At 51.7% G+C, this 13,128-nt stretch overlaps 7 protein-coding genes across 7 annotated transcripts; 4 read left to right on the forward strand and 3 right to left on the reverse strand.

The window, feature by feature from the left end:
* Positions 1-99: 99 nt before the first annotated feature.
* RPL28 (60S ribosomal protein L28) lies at positions 100-459 on the forward strand (the record flags this gene model as incomplete). The annotated part of the gene is made up of 2 exons (XM_064879477.1): positions 100-119; positions 189-459. Coding segments are annotated over 2 exons (291 nt in total), but the record flags the coding sequence as incomplete, so codon positions are not given.
* A 1,349-nt stretch (positions 460-1,808) lies between these two features.
* On the forward strand, positions 1,809-2,774 carry PMZ80_011090 (uncharacterized protein; the record flags this gene model as incomplete). Its single annotated transcript, XM_064879478.1, has 1 exon — positions 1,809-2,774. One exon carries the CDS (start codon positions 1,809-1,811, stop codon positions 2,772-2,774), a length of 966 nt encoding a protein of 321 aa, XP_064724715.1.
* Positions 2,775-3,181: 407 nt separating this feature from the next.
* Positions 3,182-4,111, reverse strand: PMZ80_011091 (uncharacterized protein; the record flags this gene model as incomplete). The annotated part of the gene is made up of 1 exon (XM_064879479.1): positions 3,182-4,111. The coding sequence occupies one exon, from the start codon at positions 4,109-4,111 to the stop codon at positions 3,182-3,184; it is 930 nt and encodes a 309-aa protein (XP_064724716.1).
* Positions 4,112-5,261: 1,150 nt separating this feature from the next.
* PMZ80_011092 (uncharacterized protein) lies at positions 5,262-6,134 on the forward strand (the record flags this gene model as incomplete). The annotated part of the gene is made up of 1 exon (XM_064879480.1): positions 5,262-6,134. One exon carries the CDS (start codon positions 5,262-5,264, stop codon positions 6,132-6,134), a length of 873 nt encoding a protein of 290 aa, XP_064724717.1.
* Positions 6,135-6,430: 296 nt separating this feature from the next.
* PMZ80_011093 (uncharacterized protein) lies at positions 6,431-7,437 on the reverse strand (the record flags this gene model as incomplete). The annotated part of the gene is made up of 2 exons (XM_064879481.1): positions 6,431-7,356; positions 7,407-7,437. 2 exons carry the CDS (start codon positions 7,435-7,437, stop codon positions 6,431-6,433), a joined length of 957 nt encoding a protein of 318 aa, XP_064724718.1.
* Positions 7,438-8,104: 667 nt separating this feature from the next.
* On the reverse strand, positions 8,105-9,580 carry PMZ80_011094 (uncharacterized protein; the record flags this gene model as incomplete). Its single annotated transcript, XM_064879482.1, has 1 exon — positions 8,105-9,580. The coding sequence occupies one exon, from the start codon at positions 9,578-9,580 to the stop codon at positions 8,105-8,107; it is 1,476 nt and encodes a 491-aa protein (XP_064724719.1).
* Positions 9,581-10,463: 883 nt separating this feature from the next.
* Positions 10,464-12,170, forward strand: PMZ80_011095 (uncharacterized protein; the record flags this gene model as incomplete). Its single annotated transcript, XM_064879483.1, has 1 exon — positions 10,464-12,170. One exon carries the CDS (start codon positions 10,464-10,466, stop codon positions 12,168-12,170), a length of 1,707 nt encoding a protein of 568 aa, XP_064724720.1.
* Positions 12,171-13,128: the final 958 nt, after the last annotated feature.

Consider the following 13,128-nt stretch of genomic DNA (forward strand, 5'->3'; position numbering starts at 1 on the left):
GCACCATCACCGAACCAACATCGATAAGTACCACCCTGGTTACTTCGTGAGTTTCCAAATGAGTCGTCCTTGTGGCGTAATGATGCTAACAGTGCGCAGGGTAAAGTTGGTATGAGATAGTATGTCGCCCATTGTCTCCGTCGCATAGCGACTCGAATCACGATTGAACGGGTACTAATATTGGGCAGCTTCCACAAGACCCAGAACCAGTTCTGGAAGCCAACCATCAACCTCGACAAGCTTTGGACTCTCGTCCCACAAGAGACAAGAGATGAATACGTCTCCGGCAACAAGAAGGACACCGCTCCAGTCTTCGACCTCCTCCCACTCGGCTACAGCAAAGTTCTCGGCAAGGGCAGACTTCCGGAGATCCCAATCGTTGTGCGAGCACGATACGTGAGCAAGGAGGCTGAACGAAAGATCAAAGAGGCTGGTGGTGTTATCGAATTGGTTGCATAAGTCAGATTCATATCGCAGGGAAAGGACGAAGAAGTGTACACGTGCTTCCGAAGTGCTCGCCAAATACGACTCCCATCAAAACATGAAGACTCTTGTGGGGATGTTGATGGCATGACAGGCAGAGGGTAGTGAGGCAGAGCACGATGTCTGATCCAAGAGCTGGTGAAGATTGCTCGTATATTCGTGATACCAACACGACGACCAGATTGGCGTCGAATACAATGCTCACGCTTCGACGTGAGACTTCTATCAGGATGCTCTCTCTTTGTGAACCGCGCGCAGAAAGTCTGGTTCTCAACCATCGACCGAGACAGGAACTCTTGGCACCATACAATCTCTGTGTTCGAGTCTGTTCGTGTTTCGCCCTCCTTTTACTGGCCAAGTCTCATGACAAACTGTGTAGAAGCGAACGATGTTTGATGGACGTGATGTTCCTTCCTTGCGTTTCTGTCGCTCTGCATTGCTGTTCCTACCGGAAATATCAAGGTAGCAGCTTTTGTCAGGTCCCAGGCTCTTGCACCCCTTAGAAAGAGCTGTCACCTCGAAGAACACCGACAGATATGTTGAGGTCGACCCCAGAATCGAGACGGACTCTGAGACTTCGCTTTCGTGTCCGGAGAGCACGCCAGTTCTTTCTGATCTGCGTATATGCGGCCACGTCGGTTTTGTCGGTGGAGGCCCACAGCGAGAATAAAAACCACCAATCTTCTACGCGATGTTTGAAACCAGTGCACCCCAGAAAGTAAGGTCTTCGACTTTCTCATTGTCCGCCGAACTCAGTCGTAAGTACGCTCACGATGGACTTAGCATGGACCAGAGTCTTACCATGATACGGTGAGTGGTCAGGCCACTCATTTGGCCCTTTCCTTCCAGTTCGTCCAAACTTCGACACTTTCACGCAGCATTGCTTGTCATTCGTGGTCTCTTTCACAAATAACATCGTAAAAGGCCTACAAGGCAGTCTTACCAGGATAGCTCGCAGCATGCTGCTCTCTCGGATCACAAAGTCTTTACCTATTCCTCACTAGCACGGAACCAATAGCACGGAATCCAGATTGGGTGAAGACTTTATGACCCGAGGGGGCAGCACTAAGTCACGGCGGATGACAAAAGGATAATTCGTCAAGTAGTATACAGGCCGCCTGATCCAAAAGAGCGAATACGAGATAGCTCGCGCCGAAGCCGAGTCGTGAAGCAAGAGGTTGTAGCGGGCTCGACCATTCAAATCAGGAGCTTGTTCCAACGGCCGCCCGCGCTGGTTCAATGTCACGGACGCCGTAGTCGCATTCTATATATTCCATGACACCCAGCTGATTCTCACAATATGGCAAACTTTGTGCTTGATCAAGATGGCGACTCAAACAGCTTCCAACCAGCAGAATGAAGCCTACTTCATGTCCCGAGACGCGATGGCGTCCGCCCGCTTGACCCTGCAGCATCAATCAATGGTGGCACGGCAGGGCTATATCCTTCACCCGAGCATCATATCTGCTTTGGACCTCTCCAGCGAATCCCTTTCGGACGATAGACGCCCCGTCCAGATCCTCGATCTCGGAACAGGCAACGGCATTTGGGTCATTGACCTCAACGCCTCGCTGACGAGCTCAAAACGACCCTTCGAAATTACAGGCCTTGATATCAGCGACGCACAGTTTCCTCCAAAGCAAAGCTGGCCAGCAAATACGACATTTGCTACTTACGACATCTTCTCGGACCCGCCGGAGCAGTATACCAACAAATTCGACGTCATCCACATCAAGCTGATCATGTCTGTCCTCATCCAGAATGAAACGCGTAAGGAGGTTGTGATTAGTAACGTCAGAAAGATGCTCAAGCCAGGCGGTTACCTCCAATGGACTGAGCCTCCGGCACCCACATATTCCACGCTTATATTGCCACCCAACGCCGACGGGACCTGCGCTATACGTGATGATGAGCACCTGGATGCATTGGTAGTCATGGATAAGTATCTTCCGATCCAGACCGCTACTCTGTGGGGTAATCAGCTTGATGAGTTCGTTGCTCGGCATGGCTTCACGGACGTGAAGGCTCACTGGGCGCCTATGAGATTCGAGAGGGTAAAGTATGAGGCTGATCTTTCCGTCTGGAGTTTAGAGGAAACGGCTAAGGGGGTATTGAAACTGTCTGAACAACCTGAGCACGTTCAGAGGATGCTTGGCTGGAAGGGACCTGGTCTTGGCCAGGAGGGAAGAAAAGAGATTCTGGAGGCTATTCAGAACACGTTTGGAGAGTTGCAGAGAGGTGAGAAGTTGATTGGCATGAGGATACTCACCGTTGTGGGAAAGATGGTGTGAGTTGTCAGTGGTCGACATGGCCGGCGACGAGGCCTGGGCTTCGGCCTTACGCTTGTCACCAGATAAGCTGTGTTCTGCTAGCACATCGGACAATTTCGTTGCTCCAATCTTTCGTTGAAAGCCGTGGAACCATCAATTCACTTCATGGCACACGGCTTTCAAGTTGCAAACTGCAATATAGCTGAACCAATCGGAAATGGCTTTACTGCTACTTGCGCTGAAGAAATTGGATTGGCACAAATCTTCACGAACTTGACATTGGGGGAAGAGTTTGACCGTGTCGTAACAAACAATACTCTAGGTCCCGACTGATTCGACCGACAGTCTGGCCTTATGGACCAAGAAACCCAGTATGGGCTCGCTAGCCAGCGCACGTGAAGCAGCAAGACCTACAAAGCGATCGACAATCATACCTCTGCTTTGAGCTGGTTCGAGGCCCATGTCTCTATGTCCGTCGACTCACGACCGAGCAGCCACTCAAGCACATTCTTGTTTCCTTGAAGACCCCGCCTCTGGTAGAAGAGGACCAACCTCTCTGCCTTGTCCCGACTTCTCACTGGCGTGGCCTCTACACTCCCAAAGATGAGCGTACAGAGAAAATTCGCCCTTTCTTCCAAACTCAAGTCTTCAATCTCGATATTCCGCCCAATCGTGTCTGCAAGGCGCCGCACTGCCTCGCGGTAAAAGATTGGCCCGATAGACACAAGTGGGTAGATGCTCTGATAATGCCTTTCTCGCTCTCCGATAACCTTCGCGCCTGCCTCTCCTAGGTCCTTGAGCGTAACGAGACTACTCTTGCTCTCTGGCCCCAATGGGGACTTCCACGAGAGCTGCACGCTCGGATCTCGACTCTGCTGAATTAAATGCACGAAAGTCATATCCAGAAAGTCGGCCGGTTGGAGGATTGTAAAGTTCAGCCCGGATTCAATTAGATATTCCTCGATGTATCGCTTGTCGTCGTGATTGTACATCTTGCGCAACTGTGTGTTGAGGACAGAGCTGAAGACGAAATGCGCAAATGATGAGCTGGGTTTAGCCGCCTCGAGGACGGCGGCATCGATCATGTTGTAGCCGATTTCTTTCTCATGCGGGTGGATTGGCGGACCGATGTGGTAGACTGCCGTTGCGCCATCGAGGATGGTAATGCAGTCGTTCGGTTGGGCTAGGTCTGCTTGGACAACTTCTGCTGAGGGGTATTGCTGTTGGAGACGGGTCGCAGATGCCGACGAGTTCACGACCAGACGGAGACGATAGTGAGTGTGGAGCAATGGGACGAGGTGTGAGCCTTGTTTGCCTGAAGCACAGGTGACGACCACAAGGTCGTCTTTGGATGCCATGAGGTATGTTCACCGCCGTCTTGAGAGCTGAATTGTAATCCGGTACTGCTTGGATTCGAGGAACTCTGACCAGCAATCTCATGCAAAGCAACCTTCACTCGGCTTTATAACGTCAGAATCGAAGAGGAGGTTGAGCATAATGAACAGGCACTCCAGATCTCGATTCGCTCACACTAAACACAGACATGATGACACGCCTGATGACAGATGCACGATTCGCCATGGCCGTATCAGTAAGCAGTCGTTGGCTCTAGGATGGATGGATCCTCGCATGTAGTGGTACCTATGTATAGGTGAAAGGATGGAATGGAGTGGTGAAAGCCATATTGAGTAATAATGACTGGCCCCATCCGAACATTATTCAGCTTCAAGTTAATTAATCGCTTGCTATCCCCGAGGCTCGAACTCCGAAGTCCGGGGGCGGATCGGGTCGTAATTGCTTGAGGTCGCCTATCTCCGGGGGCTGATAGTTCCTTATCTAGGTAAGAGCACGTTCAACGTTGTCTGCCGGACAACAAGTGGCAGTCATAGATTCTGAGTGAATTGTGCACACGATGGGGTTTGAGCAGGATGTTGAGGGAGAGACACAACCCATGATACGTACGGTCTGCTGACTAGCTATCATATCAGAAATCACCCGGATGTCGTGCCTCATGGCTACCCAAGCAATGGACTTCCTTTTGATAAATTTCACCCTTTCTCCACCCCTGGGTAGCAGCGTCATTCTCATCGCCGGGCCCTTGGACGTATTGTTCATTCACTGGCTCTAAGGGATTCCTCGATTGCATGGTGTCTGACATTAGAAGCTGGGTGCCAGCATCCAGAAAGCATATCATCCAAAGTAGCTGGTCATGCTGCGGAGAACGTCACACCCTGATCGATGGCTCCACCAAGGGTTGATATGAAGTCACATACTGTAGTAGTATCTGAGACTTCTACATACGCCATAACGTTCGAATACGAGCCCAGCCACGAAGAGAGAGACCCTTGACGAGAGTTCAGAAGATAGCATTCTGTCACTCAGGTCATATGAAGCGGGACGGGAAATAACCTCAATGCTAGACCGTCAACAAGCTCGAGGAAGACTATACTAGTGAAGAGATACTGTTCTTGACACTCGTTTCATATCACAGAGTGTCCCAGTCTGACCATGTCAGACCTGCTTCGAGCAGATGTCCTCTCAGGTCTCACAATACTCATCACAGGCGCTTCATCCGGCATAGGCCAGGCCGCCGCCATATCATGCGCAAAAGCTGGTGCCAAAGCACTCATCCTCTTCGCACGATCAGGCGACAAACTCGAGGAAGTCGCCAAAACCATCACCACTACCTCCGAGAACAAGACCGCCGTCGTGCATCGCTCAGTCGATATCCAGAAGTCCAGCGCCGTCTACGAAGCAGTCAAATCAGTCTTATCGGAAGGTAGCATAGCGCAAGTCGACGTCCTCATCAACAATGCCGGCCTCGCCATCGGTGCACCAGCCCGCTTCCCCGACCTGAAACTCGAAGACATCGACACAATGGTCGACACCAACCTGAAAGGAATGCTGTACACCACCCACGCAATCCTCAACACCGGCATGATGGAGCGCAAGTCCGGCACAATTATGAACATCACTTCCACGACGGCCCTTGAGGTCCCACCATTCCCAGGTGAAGCGATCTACCACACCACCAAGGCAGCTCAGGAAGGATTCACGAATTCGCTACGGACAGAACTCCAGGGGACGAATATCCGTGTGCTTGCGTTGCGACCGGGTGTTGTGGCGGATACGACGTTTCATAAGCAGCGGGTTGGGTTTGATAAGGGACAGTATGATACGTTTATGGAGGGATTTGAGCCGTTACTGGCTGAGGATGTAGCGGAGCAGATTGTGTGGGTGTTGGCGCAGGGCAGGAAGAAGGAGAGGGTTAGTGTTAAGGCGTTGGATATTGTTCCGTCTGCGCAGAGGATGTTGTATGTTATTGATAAGGAGTGGAATGAGCGGAATGGGGTGGAGAGTATGAAGATGGATGATAGTTGATGTGGGAAAAGGTGAGCTTTCGTACTGGTGGCTGACTTTGTTCCCATAGATATATGCTGGTGCCCTAGCAGCCTTAGACATGCTTTCCATTTCTGGATTAAATGCAGGTACGGAGCTTTGGCTTATTGCTTGTTTCGGCATGAAACATTTGTAGCTAATGGTATTGATACATGTACATAGGAAGGTCCGCTGCTAGTTCAGCCCAACTAGTAAGCTCGTGGTATCGCCACTCTTTCTCCATAGGTTGCTCGCGCCAAACACCACGCTATTTATCACCAACACCTTCCGCTAAACACCTAGTCTCTCTCAAAACCAAATCTACCGAGTGACTGCTGGCTCGGAGGTGTTGTCATAGTCCGGGGAGCTTGATCGTCAATCCTATCCCTCATAACATGTTCGGCCACCTGAGCACCCACTCCACTGAACCGACTACCATGTAATTGCTCCGCAGCAGGCGGCGGCGTGCTCACAGTGGTATCAACAACACCCTGATCAAAGCTGATGCCATCCATCATCTTCGGATCCGTACTTCCAGCTGCCACACTCGGTCGCTCAATCCCGCTCATTGGTGTGCTTCCTCCAGAATCCGGCCGCGACTGCATAGGCTGCGTACGCGGTGTCGTCTGCGCATATCCATACGAATTGTTCATGCTATTTCTCGCCGCAAGCCCAATCATGCGCGCATTCGCCGTGTTGACAGGTCCGGAAACCGTGCTGCCAGCGCCCTCGCCAAATCCAACAAGACTTGCTTTGTCCTCGTCGCTGAAGCCACCCGTGCTACTCGCGCCGTCGCCCTCATTCTCATCCTGGTCCTCACTCATCTTGTCCGCATTCTCATAGTCCATACTCTCGTCAGCCCACGTCGTCTTCCCACCTACACTACCAGTCGCACTCGCGGTTCCAACCGTGCTGATCTCCTTCGCATACGGCGCCTGCCCATATTGGCCTGTAGATGGCGCATTCCCGCTCTGGTTGCTAGCCCGCACAGTTGAGACTCTTTCTAGCCCTGCCAACCGCGAGATTCGGTCTGCGCGCTCGGCGTCAAGGGTCGCGCCGGAGGGTGGGTGTCGTGTCGGACCGTGGTGAGTGGCATGGTGGTTGTGGCCAGCTGCGCCGTCTTTTATGGCGACTACGCTGAGGGCGGAGAGGGAGGTGGTGGTGCTGTTGGGTGTGCCTGGGCCGGGTTCGTTGGGGGTTGTAGGGTCAGAGGGCGGTGGAGGCACTGTGCATAGTTTAGCAACTAGAGTTGGTGCAAGCCTGGGGTAGACTTACGATTTATGAGCATTCCTGGTCTTCTGTCCATGTTTGTTTTGCGGGGGAGATGGCGGGCTTATTGAGAGTCAATTTATTGGATCGTCGAATAAGAACTTGAAGAAGGATGTACAGGTAGGCGCCAGGTGACAGAAACGTGTTGCGCTCCCTGGGGTGTTGGTGTGAAGTTGTCACCTCTGACTATTGTCGCAAAGTGTCGGGATATGGCACGTAGCCTGGTCGTCGAGAGTCTTGCTGGAGCTGCAGGTCCGGTCATGCAATGATGGGAAGAGAAGTTTCGGGGGCACACCTCGGAGAGATCCAAAGTACAGGTTTACCGATTCAGATCTAAGTCTGAGAAAGCGACGATTTGCTGCAGAGTTAGGCAGAACATTTCGAATCGGTAGAGCATAATCCAAGGCACTGGCGTAACTTGTGAACCCATGCAAGTGAAGATGTTGGGTGTGATTGGCTGCATTGCACGCCTCAAACGGTCAGGTCGTGGGGCATTTGAGCCTCGATATTCCACGAGTGACGTAGCCTGGGGTATCAGACGCGTTTCACGTCGCTGATCGAGAAGGGGTTACTGCACGTGCACTAACAAAAGGAGACTGTTCGCAAGCCTCTTGTTTAGCTCTGGATTCTAATGAAGTACAGGAGGAAAAGGAATAATGCTATATCTCGTGCTGGCGTATGTTCAATTGGGGTTTGTACCAGACCTATGCCCCTCGTCTAGCTGCATCCACCTCCTTCTGTAGGTTGGCAAGCTCAGCTAGGATGCTGTCCGCGCTCGGAGCGTTCAAGTTCTTCGGATCCTTCACGTTCGCTTGCCGATGAGGCTCAGCCTGATTGTTCTCCTGCCCACTTTCTTCACCTGTAATAGAGGACAATGATGGCCTGAAGCTGTCCATGCTGCTCCTGCTCGAAGCACGTCCTTTCCTCGGTGGTGGCACCGGAGGAGGGTTCATGAATCCTAGACTCTGCCTCTTGACTGACTGAGACGAGTTTCTCGAAATGGGCGGCATTGGGCGGTCACTGGAGGACCTCCTATTATTGTTGAGAGGGGTTGGTCCTGTCTCTGGCTCTTCAATTGTGGGTGCGAGATCAGTTGAAGGTCTTCTGTGTGATACAGACTGTTGTCTAGGTATAGGAGGCGGAGGTGGTGCTTTGTGAATTGTACGTAAGGATTCTGTAGGCGAACTAGCTTCTGAAGGTGATATTACGCCTTCCTCGCTCCTAATGGATGGAGTACGATGACTATGTCGTCGAGATATTGGTGGCGTTGGCGGCCTCCGTAGCATTTGCTCTTGGTTCATGTCTTGCGAGCCAGTAGTACTTTCTGGAACGGCAGCTTTGGCAGGTGCTGATTGAGGAACCTTCGATTTCACTGACTTTCCGCGTCGAGGTGCAGGCGCAGGTGGAGGGACTCTCAACTTGTCGTCAGTATCACGATCCTTTTCATGGGATGTCCTTGGCGTGTCGTCGTGACTTCGAGTCTGCATGCCAGGCATATCATAGATTGACGCCTGTGACAAGGATGTAATGTCGGTCCCAGAACTGCTGTCGTTCAATACTCGGGAGTTGTGCTTCCCTGTTGGTGGGGTGGCTGTACCTGGTGTGCTTCTCCCGCTATCACCTGTCAAAAGCAGTCTCTGAAATGCATCAACATCCAACGACTGGCGAGTAGCCTGGATCAGCTGCGGTGCCGTCGGTTCTCCTGTGGCCATAGGTGCATGACGCGGCGCAGGCGCGAACCGGCTCAACGTATCACGGATTGTTGTCTCTTCCAGTCCTGTAGGTACTCCATTGCCAATAGTGGCATTGCTCTCTGCATTGCTCAATGCCTCTTGGATAGTATTGTCCTGCCTAGCATCTCGACCTAAATCCTCAAACGGGTCGTTTAAGAACGCAGTGCGGTAGTTCGGTGTCGCAGGCTGACCAAGGTGTGAGGGAGGGGACCTCACTGATTCCGGCGACGAAGGGTAAGAGGCGGCTGGAATGGTACTGTCGACTGGTGGTGAAGCGAAGCTTACATGTCGATTGAGTGAGCTGGGCACCTTAGTGTCAACAGATAGATCTGCCGTCCTTGAGCCGCTGCCATCTGACACAACTCGCTGTGAGACGGAAGGTGAGTGTGTGCTGTCACCGGGCGGGCCTTGCTGATATCTAGTCTGGCGGAAAGGATTTGTTGACATCAGGTTTCATTAGCCATATAATGAGCATGGAGCAGTATTTGGTGCTTATCACGAGGCAGTATGTCGTACAATGCCAGTATCACGACTGAGACAAGATTACTGACGATGGGCTCTGCTTTCCGAGAGCATAGGTTACAGTAGCATGAGGCCAAGTGCGTGACAAGAAGAGAGCATGAGTAGTGTCCGCAGCGCCCTAACTTTCGAGTTCTGCATGTCGTTGGAAATAGAGTGTTCCGAAGTATTCCTCAGCTTTGCGGCTGTGACTGCTTCCGTAAAGCCAGTCGTGCCTGCTTATCTGATGCCTATTTGGTGCGGATAATAGCAACAAGCTTTCGGCGAGGATTGGCCCTTGCATGCCGCCGTTAGAGTATGATCAGCAATTCCTTGTCAAGACGCAACCATCCATTTCTATCCCACTTCCAGGGAAGTTCCTCGCAGAACGGACGGCGGTGAGGCCATTGTTGGCGTAGACACTGTTGTTAGCCATGTTCTAATGGACGCCTTTGCTATCGCAAGTGGACGGCTTTGATGGTCGCCGATGACATGTAACTTCGCCACTACTTGCACCGTTTACGAATCTAAATGCGCAGCATGACATCGCAGGCATACATGTTTCAGTTTTCTGTATCGAAGTTGAGAGAATGATTCCCAGATACCCAAGTCTCAGCTAGTCTTGGTCTGCTAATCTTCATCTGTCATGCACAAATGAGTGCCCCTGTGGAAGCGCAATCACTGTCTGCTCTCACCAACCTCTTCGCTAACCCGCCTCAATACCCACGTAATCCGACTCATCGAGTACACGAGCCGCTGGTTTTGTACATTGTACGAGTTCCAGGAAGCAAAGGTTAGTGTTGTGCTTGATGGGTATGAGTGACTGCTGACCATGCGCAGATGTGTTCCTCTCCCCCTCAAGCCACCCACAAAGGCATCCATTAGCTTGGATGCCATACAGTCAAGTCTTTACTACCTGCACGTGAATACGCCCGAGGACGATGACTTGAAGAGGTCGCTTGATCAGGAACGGAGGTCGGAAGAATTGAGCAGACCACAATTTCCAGTCGCAAGGAAGCCTTTACCCTCATCACCTTTGGCAAAACATCCGCTGCCTCCGACGCCAGAAGAGTCCCAGCAATACCAACCATACAAACCATTGGCTGTGCCGCCTTCCGGCCTTCAGCACCAGAATAATAGTTATGGTTCACCTGATCGTGGGAGAGATTTGAAACTCGATACCCGCATCGCTACTGGCATACATCGCAAGCCGATATCTCCCACAGCTCCTCCAACCATCCACAACGCGACTGGCGACTATGCTCTTTCGCCTTCCATCCACGAGAACCAAGCTATACGTCCCACTCGCAAGCTAGTGCCAACATATGCTCAGACCAATTCTAGAGGCGCGTCTCCTGCACCAAGTCGTGAATCTGCCGAACCTGTATCCCAGCATGCTCTTCAGGACGACTCTGTTACGAACGGGATCTCTAGTCCCGAACTAGCTCGCCGCCTAGATTCGACTTTCCTTCCCGTGACAATCATCCGCAGAGATCCTGCTTCTGGTAGCCAGTGGAATATTGGGACAATCACCTTACTGCAACCGACATTCACTGGCTCGAGCATAAGACCCGTATCCGTGGAGCTGAATACACCCGGTTACGGTCGCTTTGCTAGAGATGCTGGACTGGAGACACCGCGACCAGGTTCTGCACGCTCGGATGCAACATCAATCAAGCAGGCCATACAGTCAGCTACCATCTCTCTCATGTCTACAATAACTCCTGACGCGCCAGTAACATCGTTCAGCAGGATTGTTGATTTCAGAAGAATGGCTATGTCTGACCTGAGGCGGACAGTTTACCAGCGCACTAACTCGTCCGATTCAATCGGCAAGATCGATCCTACAAAGCCAGGTCTGGAGAAGAACGTTCTTGCATTCGAATCGCCATGGCACGGAACATGCACCTTTGTCAATGCCATAGATGGGACATCCCTGAAAATCAAGCATACCATCAACAGCAACTCGTCTGCGGCAGAAAGCACGACTGCCAATGTCGGCGAGCTGCGCTTCAACCTCGGGTGGTCATTGTTGAGTAGCATCAAAGACTCTGATCGAAGACGAAGGCAACCAGAGCCAGACACGCTTCCGGTTTCTGAACTTCTCAAGTCCAAGAAGGAGAATTTTCGGCAGAGCCTCCAGAGTCTCAAGAATAGAACTCGCGAGAGCTATCATCGTACTAGATCTTCGAATGACAGCGATGATGTACTAGGGGATTTGTCTAACGTTCGCACGCCGACAACCAACAACCTGACCGATTCTCACTATCCTCAGACTCGAATGTCAGGTGTTGACAGTCAGTGCAAGCAGTCCAGTGATTATCCCCGCTCTACGTTCTCAGCGCAACCGACGGCATCTGAGGACAACGACGAGGAGGCCCGATTGTCCTTGCGTTTGGGTAGAGAAAAGGCAGGAGGTGGATTCAGAGGTCATAGTGCCAAGCTCGGAAAGTTGATCATTGAAGATGAAGGCCTGAAGATGTGCGATTTGGTTGTGGGGGCTGCGATGGGTGTTTGGTGGCAGCATTATGGAGGATGACAAATGGGCATCATTTAGACACATGGTTAGCGACATCACAACACAAACACCTTCTAGCGGAGATATACATATGAACTTCCTTAAACAAGAGGTACAGGTGAAGCGGCTTACCAGGGAACGCGCACAAGTTAGTGCAGGGTGTGGTAGGTGCAGAAACAGACCCGATGCAAGCTTCTAAAGCTGCGAAAATTCAGTTTGGCCCTTTTGAATAGGAGTATTATGTTCCCTGAAGCGTCTTCAGGCCTAGCGCTTGAATGAGCAAATGACACCTGCGTCCGGCAGGTGCTGAACTAATCACAATATCTTCAGTTCTTATCGGAGCGCAGATGGTAGCGTCTACACAGAGTTGCCTACAGCCGGACCGTAGGTACAATCGTGGTACCTGATTCAGCTGCCGGAACCACAACAGACGAGCGGCAGAAGACAAATTCAGCGGAGGACCTGTGCTGCAGGTCGGTTTCAACATATATAAATGCGCTCTGGCCAACGCGAATAACTTGACTCTGATCGAAGGGACTGAATCTACACTCTGCCAGAATTCGCAATACGTGGCCTCAACGACTTTAGTTCTTCCTCAACACTACCTTGTCCACGGCTTAGCAATCCTCGACTTGCAGACCCTGCCTGCATACACGAACAGTGACACATACCGCGCACGATGGCTGGCGAAAGTATAGCATGCATGTTCAGATCCAAGAGTATCTATTGCTTGCCGTCTTCTTCTGGATGGCATACTCGATCAAGCAACTCATATGGCGTTGCACATCCGTTAGTCAACACAAGGCCTTGGAAGAGTTGGCCGACAAAGAGCTCTACCGGTTGTGGGCACAAGCAGGCGCAGAACTGGCTGCTAGAGAAATGTTTCGCGATTAGATGACGGCGGCGCCGAGGTTGTCAGTGGCGTCTGAGCTTTGGAATGGACACGAAGTGGTGATCGTTCGCCTTCGCTCCCTGTTTC

The sequence above is a fragment of the Knufia obscura genome (genome assembly GCF_036327395.1).
Source record: "Knufia obscura strain CCFEE 5817 isolate CBS 148926 chromosome Unknown scaffold_25, whole genome shotgun sequence".
Classification (NCBI taxonomy): Eukaryota; Fungi; Ascomycota; class Eurotiomycetes; order Chaetothyriales; family Trichomeriaceae; genus Knufia; species Knufia obscura.